Genomic DNA, 16,832 nt, shown 5'->3' with positions numbered 1-16,832 from the left:
TATTAGGGGAGAGAAAACGAAGAAAAAAAGAACCCAGAAGCATTTGGTCACAACATATTTCTATTCTGCAGGAAATTCTCCAGCTGTGAAGGGTCATAAAAGGCATACAGTGCCTAACTCCTTCCAGCTTAATGACACATTTGCATGGGGACTTTAATAAGAAATTAGCCTTGCGAGCCAACATTTGCTGCTTCATTGCAAGAAACCATTTCCTCTTGATCTGTGTTTCCGCGGCAACGTCTGGGAAAACAGCTATCTTCTTCCCCGTAAACAATGCATCCTTTTTCCAGAAACGGAATCCGAGTTAGTTGCTTATCTGATTCTTGGGAGAAGGTTGCAATCTCAAGCATTTCTTGCTGAGCTTGCTCCAACAGAGCCATCAGATCTATATTATCAGACAGCTCTTGAACATTATCAGGCTCAGACCTCAAATGCCATTTGCCATTTGCTCCTGATCAGGTAGGTAAAAAGCTTTAGCAAATGTCGGACTAGAATCTTGAGAAAGCTTTAAGTCATCTATATAAAGTTTTCTTAACATCTCAATAGGAGAAATCAAGGGACCCTTCGGAAAATTCATAACATGTAAATTTAACCTAGAGTAACTTTCCAAATTTTTTACTTTATAATGTAAAATTAGGTTATCTTTCACAAGAGGCACATTGATATCCCTTTCTTCCGGCTCAACAATTTTATCCCCATATTCTTTGATTCCTTGGGAATGTTAGTTCACCGCTGTTGTAATCCCACCTAAAGTTGCAAGCATGGAATCCATCCTAGAAGACAGCGATTGTTCCGTTTTCGAAATGGCAGTCCAAAGTGCTTCCAGAGTAATTACTTCAGGCTTCCCCAAGCTGAGCCACTCTGTCCCTTTGGAGCCATTAAATCCCCCTGCTCCAACTGCTAGATCTTGCCCATCACGGAGCGGTGAGGTGGTGGAAGTACCAAACCCCCCTTCTCCACTCCCAGGCCCAGATAGAGGGGCGTATGCTGCCTGGAGAGAGACCACCTGAACTTAGGAAGATCAAACACTCCGAAGGAGCAGGGTTAGAAACACCAAGCTCATTATTGCCAGGTGGTGACCTCTGAAGACTAAAGGAACCTAAAGTCAGTTCAGTCGAAGAGGCTGGATGAGCTGATCCAGATGTAAGGACTCTAACTGATCCTTTATGCTTTTTCCCCCATTCTGTACTTAACAGTTCCATGTAGGCGAAGAGGATGAACAGCAAATTGGTTTCAGGGGTGTTGCCCCTTTCGGTATGCGGATTCTCTGCGCCAGCACTCAAGGGTTTATATAGAGGGGGGCTCCCAAAAATGACATCACTAACACCGCGGAGGTGAACACCGGCACTGCAGGCGGAAAGAGAAGCCTTTTCCCTTCCCCCGCACCTCAAGGCCGAGAACCAAGGCGCCACCACATCAGCTGGAAATGCGTCCTCTCCCCCAGGAATTTTCTAAATGATAAATTTCAGTTTGATTTGCAAATCCAATGGAAGAGTTCCATATCCAAGGTGCATAATAACTACAATCCTTTTGCTGGGTAACTGATAGCTTAGCTTGATTCAGCCCTGGCACAACTAATACTGCCTGTTGTGAGGTGTGCAATTACTTTGATGGAACATCCAGTAAGCTACAAGAATGTCTGCTATTACCCTCACCATTTCAGCTTCTGCTCCTCATCCCCGCCCCATCCCCCTCCTGCAGATAGTTCAGCTTTTCATTGCTGAAATCAGGGCGATGGGGAAAGTAGAACAAATTAAAGCAAAAGCACATAAAAAAGTATCAACAATAACATTTTTAGCTGTAAATAAATAATGAATTAGCTAAAAGAGGCCCAACAAGCATTTGTTGCAATTCGTTTTTAAATTGAGGGTCCTGTTAGTGATCAATGAAATCACTGGGCACATGCTCAATTAAAATATCCAAATTCATTTACTTAAATGGATATTAAAATGAAGATTTTTATGAGCTGGCAGTTTCCTCCTGTTTCATAACATAGTAGCAGTTCTTTGTTCTTCCAGCTCAGTCAGAGCCAAGACCAGGATCTGGTGCCATGAGCCTTCACTTACAAATACCAGAGAACTTTTCTCCTGTTTCATATATCCCTGTTCCAAAATACCTAGTTGTTGCGTTCGTGCCTGTTCATTCTCGCTCCACCCTCTCTACCTTTGTGGCGACTCCCTTCGGGTCTGACGGACAGATGCTGCCGAGGCTTCTCCCCGCGGCTTCTCTCCGGAATCCTCAGGCTGGCCTGACGCTGCGGATCCGCCATGTTCCTGATGACGTAAGGACGCACGCGCACGCTCCAGAGTTTGTACCGGCAAGGGCGAACCTCAGGGGCATCCCCCCATAGTGACGTCATCCGCTTTCAACTTAAAAGGTCTTTGTTTGCTACTACGAATCGAGTTAGCAAGGAGGAAACTTCTCTGCTGCTCTGCCTCCTCAAACTTACCAAGGGATACCCGCTCCTCGGGGCCTCGCTCTCTCTTCTTGATTTCAGACTACTAAGACGGGATCCGATACTCTCTTCTTGAGGGCCTACGTCCCTGAATGCTCAGAAGACTCCTTACTGCCTGGAAGCGATTGCAGATGTGAACACTGAGTTCTATTACAGATAGGATCCGGTACTCGCTCCACGAGGGCCTATGTTCCTAATCTCTGAAGACTCCCTTCTGTCTAAGATGTTATCGCAGGTACAGAGATCGTGAGTTACTATTGCAGATTGCAGATAGGAACCGGTACTCGCTCTACGAGGGCCCATGTTCCTAAAACCTTTCACAGACTCTCTTCTATCTCAGAAGCTATCGCATACCTATATCTTGTGAATTACTATTTCATATTGCAGTTAGGAACCGGTACTTACTCCACGAGGGCCCATGTTCCTAAAACTCTCCAAAGACTTTCTTCTATTCCAGAAGCTATTTCATATACAGATATTGTGAGTTCTTATTCCAGACTGCATATAGGAACCAGTCCTCACCTACAGCTCCTGTTCTTGAACATACTGAAGACTCTCTGTTGCATAGAGGCCATTACAGATATCTACAATTGTGAGTGTATCATCTACTACTGGTTATGTATCCAGCATACCCTGTCTACTCACTACCTATAGTCTCTCTCTACAGCTCAGCAACCCAGAGATCGCAGTTCCAGTATCTGAGAGACTTCAGCCCTGCCGGGCACATCAACTCACTACTGCCACCTCTGGTGGTTCTACTTCCTGTCTAATAAAGAACTATCTGTGTTTGTCTCCATACTCCAGCCTAGCCAGTGGTCCCTCTCAGGATATCCTCCTGGGGGTGCTGTCATCTGCCATCGGCCCAGGGATTCACCAATTCCACTAAGTATTTTATTCCTTACACTACTAGAGCGGTATCATACAGACTGCCACACTGTGGGAGCCAACCCACAACAGATCCTTGACCCCGCCTACGGAGTATTACATATTGTTATCTCCTCCCCTCTGGAGGAGGTAATCAATAACAGATTGCTAACTCCGCCCCCCTGGCGGCGTGATCCACAACAGATTGCTAACTCCGCTTCCCTGGCGGTGTGATCAATAACAGATTGCTAACTCCTTAGCAGATATTTAACACTAGTCTGCTCGTTCCAGTAATGGTCCTGGGCTGAGGAGTGGCTCGCACCAAAGCTCCTTCCAAAATCCCTGCAATCATGGGCCCTGAATCTGGCCACTAGGTGTCACCATGATGCAATGACCATGGCTCCCTCCCCAACCATTCTGGGGAGTGGAAGATCTGTCTTGGGGATTGACTTGGGGGACCTTCCACATGGCAGAGCACAACACTTGCCACTGGGCAAGTGGTGGTGGAGTGGGAATTGGGTCGAGAGGCCCACGATTAAACATATATATATATTTTTTTTTTGACAGGATCACCACTTAACTGGATATCTTTTGAAGATATACAGTTTAGTGGCAGATTATATGGCTACACAAGATTGGATAACTAAAACATCTAACTGGCTATATGTAGCCAGATAATTTAAGCAAGTATATTCTGCGAGACATTTATCCCACTGAATATACGAGACAAGTTATCCAGCTAACTTTAGCTAGATATCTTGTCCACTAAGTGGCATACTGAATATGGACCTCGAGGTGTACTTATCTTTTGAAGAGCTAGAGTTAAAGGAGCCATAGATGGTAATAGCACCCCTCCCCCCCCCCCCCATATCTTTTATTGTTTAAAACCTCTACCCTTGCTCTAACCACTGCTCTCTGCTTCCATTCCAAGTATGCTTAAATTGTGTCATGGTTTTGGCTTGAGCCCCCTTTTTTGGCAGGCTATTCCAAGCATCTGCTAACCTCTCAGTGGAGAAATATTTCCTCCGAGACTTCCTCCATCTTCATCTTATGAACCTTTTTACTTTGAATTTTTTTTTCTATGGAAAATTTGTTCTTATACCTGATTGAACCCTGCTAAATATTTGAATGTTTCCGTCACATCTCTTCGTTCCCTTGTTCTCTTTCAGTGAGTATATTTAGAACTGTGAAGGTTTCTTGTTTCAAGCCCAATACCATTTCGATGGCTTTTCTCTGCTTTCATTCTCAACATGTCTTTAAAGTAGGGCATCCATTATCGAAGAAGGTATTCAAGATGGGATATTACTAATCATCTGTTCAAGGTTAATATTACCTCCTTTTCCTGATGCAATGCCTCTTTTTATGCACACATGTATACTGTTAGATTTCCACTGTAATAAGTCTGACAATAATTCAAAGGTTCCTGCTTATCCATAAAAGCCACCTTCATCCCTTTCAGAGCTTCTCCCTGCCATCAAATGAAGGGGCCAATGAACACTGAATCTTGAACATAACTAAAAAATAGTTGGTACTAAAATTCTCCATTGATTTCAATAGGACCAATTGTAAAACTACTTTTTATCATTTCTAGGATCATACCAGCCACTCTAAACTCAGCAGAGCTGAGTTTTCTGATCAAAATGATGGATAACATGACCTGCTTAGTTGAAGTTCAGTATTAGAAACAATTCGAAACACTTTTCAATGAGGAGGGACCGAGATGACTGCGGTCTGAGAGGCTGTGGTTTGAACTCTCCATTTTTCTTGCTGCGTTTTTGCCTTAATCATGCCACATACCATATTGGGAGAATATCCAAGTATCTCTCTCAGCAGACCCTTTCCAGCCATGGATTGATGGGTTTCTTACCCCAGCACTGCCAATTTGCCCGGGAGGAGCCATTGCAGTGCCTGACGGTGAGCAAACGCCGACACTGCTGGCTAAGGAGACATCATTAAGCCCCGGTGCCCCGAGGATGTCGTCCCCTCCTTTCTGCTTGATGCCTGTAGGAGCAGACTTGCTGGAGGCAGTTCCGGAATCAGTTGGGACTCAACAGTGCTTGGAGAAACTGCTCCTATTGCTAATTTGGGTCCTGGATGTGTGGAGGCTCGTACCGCTGCGGGGGGAATTAATTTTCTCCTGCCTAGGGGAGTATCTCTGGACAGTCATCGGTTTCAAGCCTCGACTTCATTGCTTCAAGGGGATGTTTGCAACATCAACATAGATGAGAGTGAATCTGGTGAGGATCTCAGGGTAAGCATTATTGAAAGGGTGACTTTAATCAAGCCTCCTGTTATTACTTTAGAGGCAATTTGGAATGCTCTAGTTTCCCTGACTCATCTATTTCCTCTTTTATAAATGTTACAGTGGATACCAATCACCGTGTGCAAGTCACTGAGGACCTCGTTGTCTTTCATGGAGTTAAATTGGAAGCCTTGGATACTCATTTATCTAGGGCTGAGAATATTCATCATGGTTTGGTCCAGAGTGAAATGGTACACACGAAGAAACTGGAGAATATTGAAAACTCGATTAGAAGTTTAAATCTAAGGGTTCTCAACTTTTCTATTTTAAAATTTACTTCACCAGTGGATTTGTTTAAGAGCTATATATCTCAGATTCTGAAGATCCCATCTGAATCTATGCCAGTTATCTCTATGGCTTACTTTTTGCCATTGAGGGACGTAGGAGCCAATGGTGAACAGGTCCAAGAGCCTACTTTAAACCTGATGAATTTTCTAGAATCTTCACAAGAGTTACCAGTTTCAAAAAGCGGTACATTATTGGTTACTTTTTTCTTTTGTGAATGACAGAAATTCTGTGCTTAGATTTTTTTTTGTAACAGGTTAGTCCCATTTCATGGACAAAGAATATGGATATACCCTGATATTATTAGGACTATCCAAGATTGTAGAAAACAGTTTCTTTCTATGCGTTCAGAAGGTTTTTTGCACTTGGTGCACAGTTTTTACAGAGATATCCATGTAAATGTTTAATGAAATTCCTCAATGTTAATTATGTATATTTTGAACCTTCACAGTTGAGATTCTTCCTGGATTTTCATGCCAACACTTTATTATCTCAGCATTTTTATTATTATTATTATTTTTTATTGCAATGTATGTTCACTCTTTTTTTCTTGTTCTCCCCCATTCTCTTATTACTTTGAGAAATGTGTATGGGGTATTATATTGTGATTATTGTGTTTCTTTATGGCTACATTGTATTACATTTTTCCTCTTTTTTTCTGTTACAAGGATGCTTATGTTAAATTTATAAACTTACAAAAATACAATTTATAAGAATTAAAAAAAACAAACACTTTTCATTTAGATTTTTCTGTTCACAAGCAACTCTCATAGATAACATGGGTCATACTAAACAAATGAAACCCAGCCAAAAAATGCTAAAATTTCTGAATTTTACATCATTAGATGAAATTCTACACAAAAAAGCTGGAATTTTAAAACCAAAGTACTTATGAACTAGTTGCAAGGATTTATAGGTGTTTTCTTCATATAAATCTAAGCCAAAGAAGTTTGTGGTTTGTAGTGGAAAATGGCTGCTCTCATTCAATTGACTTACCCTTCAATCTTAATAACATGAAGTGATCTGATTTTTCTCTCTCTCACCTAGACACACACATACATTCATACACTACAACAAGGATCCATCTCCCTACTGGCCACCTACCACAGTTGTATATGTACAGCCCAAACTGAGGCTTGGTCTCACAGTTGGCCCTCTGGCCATATATAGATGACAGTTCACAACCCATGCTTGCTGCCAGTCAAACTCGGCCTACTCCTAGTTCCAAGATGGTGGCAAAAGTTTTGCTGAAGCAAAACATTTTTTACATGCCTACTCCAGCACTTCTCAAAGCCATGTCTGTCAGCCTGTCTTGCTTACAGATCATCGGCTTGGCCATTTTCCTAGGTCTGTTCCCACCACATATTACATAAAGTAAAAGGATAAATTGGCAACTCTGCTACAACTGTAAACCTTTTGATATGAGGAACTTCGTTGGTGTATTGTACCTGTGTGATTTGTTTATTTATTTATTTAGATTTAGATTATATTTGTGCTAATCATCCATAGCATTCTTGTAGTCACTTATGTACTGAATGTAGCTGTTTGGGTGAAGTTCCTAACACAGCTCTGAGGTTCTTTGCTAATCATAGGTACCAACTCTGTGAGTGCTTGAGCACATCCAATATTCAGCAAACTCCTTCATTGTGTCTAGAAAAGGGTAGTTTGTGTTGAGTTTGGAACCTCCATGCGTTCTGACAAATTGGCTCCTGTGTTGGTAATAGCCTTTCTGCGGATGATGTGGCTCTTGGGTGTATCCCACCGTTCAGGGTAAATTCCCCCTTATGGTTTTAATCATATATTCATGCAACTTAAATGTAAAGGCCAGCAGACTGAGCCATAAATAAGCCTCCAGGGATTTCTGATTTTATTTTCTTAACTACCTTCCTGTCTTAAAGTCTATACGGTTCATATTCAGCTGCCACACTGATGTGCTAGATAAACTTATCTGGCTAACTAGCAGTATATATATTCCGTGGTGCAGCCATGCCACTGAATATACTTGACTATCTTAAAGTTTAGCTGGATAAACACCTTATTTTAGGACAGCCCTATGGCCTGACCAGAGTTGGCTGGATAATTCAGCCAGCTAACCCTGAATATCGAGTTAGCCGATTAACTTATCCGGCCAACTTGATTCCTCCCCGATCTGCCCATTTCCTGCCCCTGATTTAGCCTGCTAAAAGTTTAGCCAGGTAAGTGACTTATCCAGCTAAGTGGCACTCACTGATCCTAGTCAGATATTCAGTTATGCTATCAGTACCTATCGGCTAAGTGCCATTTTGAATATTGGCTTCCTGAGGAATAACAGTAAGTGATGCCATGTAACTTTAATGTTAAATAGAATTCTTGAACTGTTTAAACACGTAACACAGATGACAAGAAGACTCCCAGGCACTGAACCAGCATCTGACTTGCTCCTATGGAGCTTGGGATTCAGATTCCACTGCTCGCTTCCTTAGTGAGAGATGTCCTCACGGTACTCACAAACTGAGGCACTATTAGCAGTGATTCCTCCAGAATGGAAAGTCCAGCAAGATGGTCCACATTTGTCTCCCTAAGAGCACTGAGTTGTTTAATAAGGGAAGCTGGATCTTCTTACCTGGCTTTGTACTGACAAGACTGCTTCAAACGCACCAACATCTTAGCCTGCTGCTACAGCAACACCAACCTACAGGACCAGTCTGACCCCTGTTGTATGCCCAGATCACACAGAAGTCCCAAATGTAATGTTCACAGTCAGTAAGCAGGGGTTATGTTATCACTGTATAAATATCAAAGAAAAGCAATTAAATGTTATTCCTTTTTATTATTTATTTTCCCAGTTTAGATAAAGTAAGAACAATATTGGGTCCATTTATATTTTTAAATTTGCAGTCAAACACTTTTGTGTAGTCAAAGGTTTTCATGTTTTTGCACATCAAAATAACATCAAGAGTGAAATGGTGATAGTAGCATTGGCATGCAAGAGTCCAAGCTTTGATTTACGACCCCAGCTACTGCTCCTCGAGCTGGCTGGGGGTGCAGGGGAGGAGGCAGTGTTCACAGCCCCTGTGAGGAGGAAGTCTCACCCATTGCACAATGGTGACACCTAGTGGCCAGACTCCGGGTACATGCATACTGGACTCTGGAGGCCCTTGGCGGGGAACTCGCCTTTCCTGCCCAAGTTATTGTGTAGGTAGCTGTGACTCTATGAAAGCCAATTTCAATTCAGATGGAAGCCTAAAGAAGGAGGACACTGCCAGATCCCCTCCCCCCAAAAAAACCAAACAAACAAATTAGTTCATAAGTAAAAATGATTATTGCAAAGAAACTAGTTCCATGCTTTTTAATATTTTTTAGAGGAGCCAAACACTTCCCAGTGGAGATTATTCAAAGTCCTGATGATGTTTGATTTTTCACTTGTTTCTCTTCTTTGCAGACATGAGCAAAGGGAACGTAAAGGTCAGAGCTGCACACGCATATGTGAAGCAACGGTGGTGGCAGGTGCTCATGAGCAGGCAGCGCACAGTGAGCTGAAACAGGTTATGAAAAGAATGCTAAAAGTGAACAGGCTGGAAGAAAACAACACGCGATACAATAGCACCAGACTGAGCAAAATCGATTTCTTCCACTGCCTGGAAAGGGTCGAAACCATGAGAAGCTTTTGGGAGGAGAAATCCAGTGAGCCAGAGTCTGGTGCAGAAAACGATGAGGTACTGTAACCATAGCTTTGTTTTCTCCTGAAAGATATAAATGCAAGTTGTTGTTTATTTTCAGTTAAATCACTTTAAATCCTAATGTACTGTACATTTAAATAACTCCATTGATGCTTCAGTGAGGTGCAAGCGCGCTATGATTTCATCGGTCATTGTCGGTGCTTTCTTGTCTTCAGTTTCAGCCTCTTCACTTGATTATTTTTTTTAAATTCTTTATTTATTGATTTTTTAAAATACAAATACAAGCATTACTTGCAGTATTGAAATTACAGAAATAAAAAGAAAAACAATACTTTAACAGTGAAATAATATAATAAGCAAAGCTTTATATATTTCAAATTTTTCTGTAGTCGTTTGCAAGAAAAATTAGAGAAGTATATCTATCTATCTAGAGCAATTCCTTATGAAATATTATAAACTCTGAAAATGTAAGTTAATTCTCCATATTTCATTTATCCGCCATATTATTTACCCCCAGGAGTGCTCTAAGATGTTCTGGATCAGTGTAATGATAAGTCTGACCTTTAATTTTAATTACACATTTGCAGGGGTAGCGAAGTAAAAATTGACCACCCTGTTCGATTACAAAGTGTCTTAAGGCAAGAAATGTCTTCCTCCTGAGCTGTGTAGTTTTTACAAGATCAGGATAAATCCAGATCTTGTAACCATAAAAGGTTTTAAACCTATTTCGGAAGAAGTACTTTAAAATATTATCTTTATCTGAGATAAATGCTAATGTTACTAACACATTCTGTTGCGATCCCCCCCTGCTGCTGCGCTACAGGAGGTCTCTTACCTTCCTCCAGAGGCCGCTTTGAAGCCAGGGCCTCGCTTACGTTCCATCCGGGACTTGCTCCAGGGTCTGAGAGGCCTAGCTGTGCCTGTGGCTTACATGCCTCTGCGTTTGGACTTCCTGGTTCCGGCCACGCCCGTTTCCCTAGGGGCTGGCCCGCAGCTCTCTACCCTAGTTATAGGACCAGCGGTGGGCGGTCCTGGCAAGCTCCTCCCAGGGAGTTGCCTTCTACCTCCAGTATTTAAGGACTTTCTGTTCACTTGCAAGAGGCCTGCGGATCAGATCCTACAGTCGTCTGTATCCTTGCTGATCCAGGTCTTCCGTGATCACATATGCTTTGGTGGATCCCTGTCCAGTGTCTCTGCCTAGATGTTTGTTCCTGTGCCTGCCAGCCGTAAGGACTTCGGATGTGAGTATCCCAGCATCGGAGTTCCTGTTCGCCTGGGTCTTCCCCGCACCCTCCTTCTCAGCGTGGTCCGTGACCAGCCTTCCTGGGCTGTGTAGGGCGCGTCTGGGACAGGGTGGTCCGCGACTCAGTCCCACGGGTGGGCTGAGTAGGGCGCCCTGATGGACAGTGCAATGTTTCCGTCCAGCCTTGTCTACAGTGTCTTGCTTCAGCCCTTGCCCGGATGTCTTCGTGTCTCTGCCTTGACCTACGTCCTCGTCTGGTTCCTGAGCCTTCTGTCCTGTTGGGCCCTGGAGTGGCAAACAGGAGGGATTCGTCCCACGGGCTCTTGAGCTTCTGCCAGCCGAGGGGGCTTTGGATGTGAGTATCCCAGCATCGGAGTTCCTGCTCGCCTGGATCTTTCCTGTGTCTCGCTTCAGCCCTTGTCCTGATGTCTCCGTCTTGCTTCAGCCTGCTTCTGCCCCGTCTGATGTCCTGATGTCTCCGTCTTGCTTCAGCCTGCTTCTGCCCCGTCTGATGTCTTCTGTTTAAGGACTCTGTCTGCCCTCGCCTCTGTCCGGCCTGCTGCCCATTGCCGTTCCCTGCGGCAGGTCCGAAAGGGCCGGGAACAGTCGGAGGACCGTTCATTAGTCAACTTCCCCGTGTTGGCTACCATGGGCATGCAGGTCCGGCTGAGGGTCGGACTCCCTGCTTCTGTTCCTGCCTGCCTGGCTCACCATGCCTGCTCAGCTCACCTCCCACGGTGTGGCTTGGGGCTCCTCCTTGAGTCCTGCCGTGGCCCAAGGGCTCACCACCACCCGCTTACGACGACCGCGCCCGCGCGCGCTCGTAACACATTCCCTCTTTTTTCAATAACCATCTCGTCCTGAGATTTTTCAAGGAAATCCGATAGGTCTATTGAAAGCTCATTATTTTTTGGATCTTCTAAATCTTTACTTTGTATTTCAGATTTTGCTTGTTCTTTCATTTTGGTAGAAGTAGTAGCATTAATATAAAAGGCTTTAACTATTGTAAGCATATACTGATCTGGGATCTTTAATATTTGAATTACATAAGATCTAAATAGATCTATAGGCTTCATTTTACTAGTAATGGGAAAATTTATGATCCTCAAGTTTAGTATACGAGAATAATTCTCAATATTCTCGATTTTCCTTTGTAGTTCGCCCTCACTTTTAATCTGATGAACTTGTTATTTTCTCCACTTTTATCAAACGTTGTTCCATATCATTAACTTGCTTCTGCTGAACTACCAAAACATCAGCATTACTTTTAACTACTAAATTTGTTTCATTTACAGCTTTTGTTAAGTTTTTAATAGAAGAATCCAGCTTAGTTAAATAAGTCCATAAAGTTTCTAAAGTTACATTTGCAGGTCTCATTTTTACTTCTTGGCCATTCTTCTTTTTATTTTCAACACTTTGACAATTGTTCTGAGCTTTAGAGGAGGCATTATCTCGATCTAGATTATAATCCACTTTTTTGGGTAGTAGAGTCTTACTTTTTGGTGACCCTTGCTTTTCCTCTGCAATTTCACAGACATCTTCCACACTCTCTGGGTCTCCTTGGGAGATATCCGGCACACTGAGGGGTATCAACCCTTCTTTGCCAGGTGGTGTTGGTATATCTGGCACCCCTGGACTTAGTGAGATGCCCTCGGCCAATAGGGATGGAGTTTGCTCTAAATCCATCCCTATAGCGGCCCCTTCAACAGGGGTACTCTGTGGAGTATTCAACCAATCTGCAACAGTCCTTTGACCCAGCTCCACTGTCGGAGTACTTGAGATTGGCCTTATTTTGGCCTTTCTCTTGGTATGAGGCATAAGATATTTCAGTCGTGGAATATAACAAAACAACAAAGAGCTATAGTCTGGTGAGGCAGAGGTGAACTTACAATTATTCAATATACTTCTTTATGGAGATCGAGGAGTTTATGCAATTGTAAAATGTCTTAACATACCTAGAGCTGTGAGAAAGGCTTAGAAAAAATCAATTTCTTTTCTGCAAAACTTCACATTTCTCAGTTGTTCCAGACGTTCCAGGCAGATCCAGTCGGAGCCGGTCAGAGCCGCGCGCCCCTTAGGTGCGTGGCTTCGGCAGTGCGCCTCGGCAGCTGTGCGCCGTAAGAGGCTGTTTAAGCTCCCTTCCGGCCCTCCCTAATGATGTGGAAGCTGTTAATTGGTTCTCAATACCAGCAGGGCAGGCTTCATCTACCCCAGGGAGTCCAATCTCACCCTCGCGGCAATCAGGACCAGCGAATTCCAGAAATATCAGGCAAGTAGCGACAGCCACAGGAAATATATCTCCAGGAAAAACTTTCCACTCCAGTCACAGGCAAAACTCTCCTCGTCTCCTCTTCACTTGATTATTAGAGATGCCCAAACTTTTTCAACATTGGTGTGGCCAAAGAATTTGATGAACATGCAGAGGTTTCAAAGGTGTTTTTGAGTTCATCTTACCTCTGAAGCAAAATCTGAAACAGGTCTGAAAAATCCACTTCAATGCCTTGAAAAATCCAGTGTGGATTTTGTTGGATTGATTGACTGCTTTTGGCATTTATTAGAGCCTCACATGGATATTTTATTTGTGATCCATTTCAGATCTTTTGCTTTTCCTTTACATTTCACTAAATCTGCCAGGGGAAATTTTGGCAGATTTTCCCAGTGGCTCTGGGTGAAATCTGAAGCAAGCCAAAATCCCCCTGCTTCAAGTTTATCTGTGAACTGTTTGCATGTTGATTATGTACTAAAGGATTCTGGTACACTGTGCAAATATATCTCTGCATATTTATTAGGGATATCATGAAAACCATACTGGGGGAGGGCATCCCAGTGTTTGAGAACCACTGCCATAACATACACCTACAGAACTTGGATTTTAGATGTAACTAATTACTTGCCTTTTCCAAATTTGATGTCAAGGTGAGTTACAATTCAGGCACTGTAGTATTCCCTTGTCCCCAGAGGAATTACAGCCTTAGGCTTAGAACCACTAAGTCCTGATGTTTTTTTTACAGGAGAGATCCCCCGATAAAACACAGCAGCTGTCTCACGCCATTGACTTGTCTCACAGCAAAACACTGGGGGGGCAAAATGATGCAGCATTGGCCCTTTAGGCGTGATGGCAGCCCCAACCTCAAGGGATCTCCATTGCCTTAAAGGGCCATGCCAAAAAAAAAAAAAAAGCTTGCTCAAGGAAGGAAAAATGTATGAGAGAGTCATGGCTGACCCCCCTGCTCACCCCAGAGCGATCATTCGAGGTGGCCCTGACCAACAAATGTAAAAAAAATGTAAAAAGTAAATTGCATGATGACAGCCCCCCAACCCTGTTTGAATAAAAGAAAGTAATTCCCCTCTATCCCCTTTTCATTATAAATATGTAATGGTATTTCCCCCCTTTCCTTTGACCCCCTGTAAAGTACCACGTCCCTGGGGCGGCAGAAAGGCTGGTCCAGCCAATGCATTGCAGGCCTCTGCGGCCCACCTGAGATAAGGAGGCACCCAGGGAGCAGTAAAATAAAAACTGACGCAGGCTGCTCAGCACATATCTCCACACTATCACCCCCCCCCCCCCCTTCCGTGCAGCAGCACTGATATCATACCTATGAGCCAGGACATCTTCGAATGTACAGATGTAGCAGTGAGATGTGTGCAACCTGCTGCATGGGCACTCAGGGACAACATGAAGAGGAGCATAGCAGCTCTGGAAGGAACTAGAGATCTGCTCTAGACAGATTGAGAGCGTGAGAAGACAGGCTTCTTGCAGATAATGCAGTAGTTTCTCTCCTTGTACTTTCATGGGTCATCCAGTGGAGGCTTGGACTGCAACTGCCTCCTTACTATGACTCCCGGTTGAAAAATATGTTTTTGTGTGTGTGTGTGTGAGAGAGAGAGAGAGAGACAGCATGTAGACAGAGTATGTGTGTGCAAGAGACAGTATGTAGGAGAGAAAGAGCATGTGGGAGATACAGCATGTGTGTATATGTGTGTGTGTGTGTGTGTGTGTGTGTGAGAGAGACAGCATGTGTGTTTATGTGTGAGACAGCATGTGTGAAAGACTGTGAGTGAGACAGCATATTTGTGAGAAAGAGAGAGAACATGCATATCAAAGAGAGAATGTGTGTGTATGCGAGAGATCCTGTGAGAGCATGTGTGTGTGAGAGAATATGAAAGAATAAAAGCATATTTGTGTGTGAGAGAAAGAGCATGTTTGTGTGTATGTGAGAGAGCGTGGGGCTGATGCAATACAGTGCACTCAGCCTAGAGTACAGCTTGTTGCATGGTTGGATGCACATTTTGGACGCGCTAGAATAACTCCCGATGCAATAATGGGATTAGCATGTCCAAAACGCGTGTCCAAACCAGCATAGCTGATAGTGCTCATCACATGTAAATGCCATGTACATGAGGCTATTAGCTATTACCCCTGATGCAAAAAATCATCGTGCACCCGATGCGCACATTTTAACATTCAAAACTTAATGCCAGCCTCGGAGATGGCGTTGTCTTCACGTGTTCCAAGCCACCACAAAAAAAGCCCAAATTCTCTTTTCTGTGGTTCCTCTTACAGATACTAAGTAGGAGGAACCATAGGAAGCAGCATGAAAAAAAAAATCTTGATGCAGTCAGGAAAGGAAAACAGATGAGCTATTTATGAGTGTCCGTTTTCCTAATTCATGGCTGTGTACAGGCTAGGAAAACAGACGCTCATTAATTAAGCATCCATTTTCCTAACTGGCATACACCCACATCTCCTAGGCGCCTGATGCCATGGATGCACTAGGGACACACAATTTATCCCTAGTACGTCCTTTTTAGCATGGCAGCTCAATTGCATCGGGCACCTAGGAGAGGTGCATTACAAAAACGTGTGCCCAGTTTGGAAACACTTTTTTTTGCGCTTGATATTGCAAGAGAGAAAATGTATATGTAAGCATATGTGAGTAAGCGAGCAAGTTTGGGTTGGAGAATGTGTTTATGTGAGACAGAGAGGAGAAAGTTTGGGCACCCTCCCTGACTAATCCACGATAGTCTGAGTGACTTGAAATCAAAGTGCAGAGTGCAAGTGAACTGGAGCAGCGCCAAAAAAGTGCTTTAAAAGATGAAGAAGCTATCCTAAAGCAGATTGTCTATGAAACAGGCAACCAATATAAAGTATGCAAATGTGGTGCAATATATGCATGGTGTGAAGTTCCAGTTGTTATTATTTTGAACCAGCTGCAAGACCTGTAAGAGTGAAGAAGGGAGACCTAACTGAAGAACTTTGAAACAATACAATTGAGAAAGAATAACAGACTGTACAATTGTTCAAAAATCAGGGCCAGATTCACTAAACATTTTTCCCCTCCTAGACACAGAATAGGAGAAAAACCTTAGTAAATCAGGTTTTTTTAAAAAGCAGCTGTGGTTACCACTTTTATCTGAGTTTCCACAGATAATTGATAGTCAATAAGGACACTTAAATGTAGGCCTGGCACGACTGGGTGTGCATACTGTGCATTTGCATGGGGCCGCACACCCACGGGAGGCAGCGAGCTGGCGGCAGCAGGAGAGGCTGCAGGGCCGCCGGCAGCCAAAGAAGGAGAGAGGCTGCAAGTCACTGGTGCTCAAGCTGCCGGTGGCCGTCTGAGAGGCCTGAGTTTCATTTGTGTGTGCGCGTGCCCGTGCACACACACAGTTTCTATTCTCCCCCCCCCCCCCCCCAATCTGGAAGGCCAGTGGGCCATACAACCTGAAGACATCAGGAGGCCCACGTAGCCATGGTGGAGCTCATCCCACCACGGCCTGAAGACAACAGGAGGCCATGTGTGTATATGTGTGTGAGTGACTGAGAGCTTGTGTGTGCCTGATAGTCTGTGTGTTTGTGCATGTGTGTGTCTGTGTCAGAGCCTATGTGTGTATGTATATGTGAGAGCTTGTGTGCCTGTGAATGTGTCTGTGTGAGAGCCTGTGTATATGTTTGTGTGCCTTTGAGAGCCTATGTATCACATACAGGCTCTCACAGGCACACCCACACACACACACACACAT

At 43.7% G+C, this 16,832-nt stretch overlaps 1 protein-coding gene across 1 annotated transcript in view; it reads left to right on the top strand.

The window, feature by feature from the left end:
- The window catches only part of MYLK4 (myosin light chain kinase family member 4), a 278,506-nt gene that overhangs the window by 53,047 nt on the left and 208,627 nt on the right, over window positions 1-16,832 (top strand). Inside the window, exon 2 of the mRNA XM_029590534.1 lies at window positions 9,328-9,601. Coding sequence (XP_029446394.1) covers window positions 9,328-9,601 — 274 coding nt within the window. The remainder of the gene's footprint in view (window positions 1-9,327; window positions 9,602-16,832) is intronic.

This window comes from Rhinatrema bivittatum, chromosome 2 (genome assembly GCF_901001135.1).
Source record: "Rhinatrema bivittatum chromosome 2, aRhiBiv1.1, whole genome shotgun sequence".
NCBI lineage: Eukaryota > Metazoa > Chordata > Amphibia > Gymnophiona > Rhinatrematidae > Rhinatrema > Rhinatrema bivittatum.
This window is presented reverse-complemented; position numbering and strand designations above follow the sequence as displayed.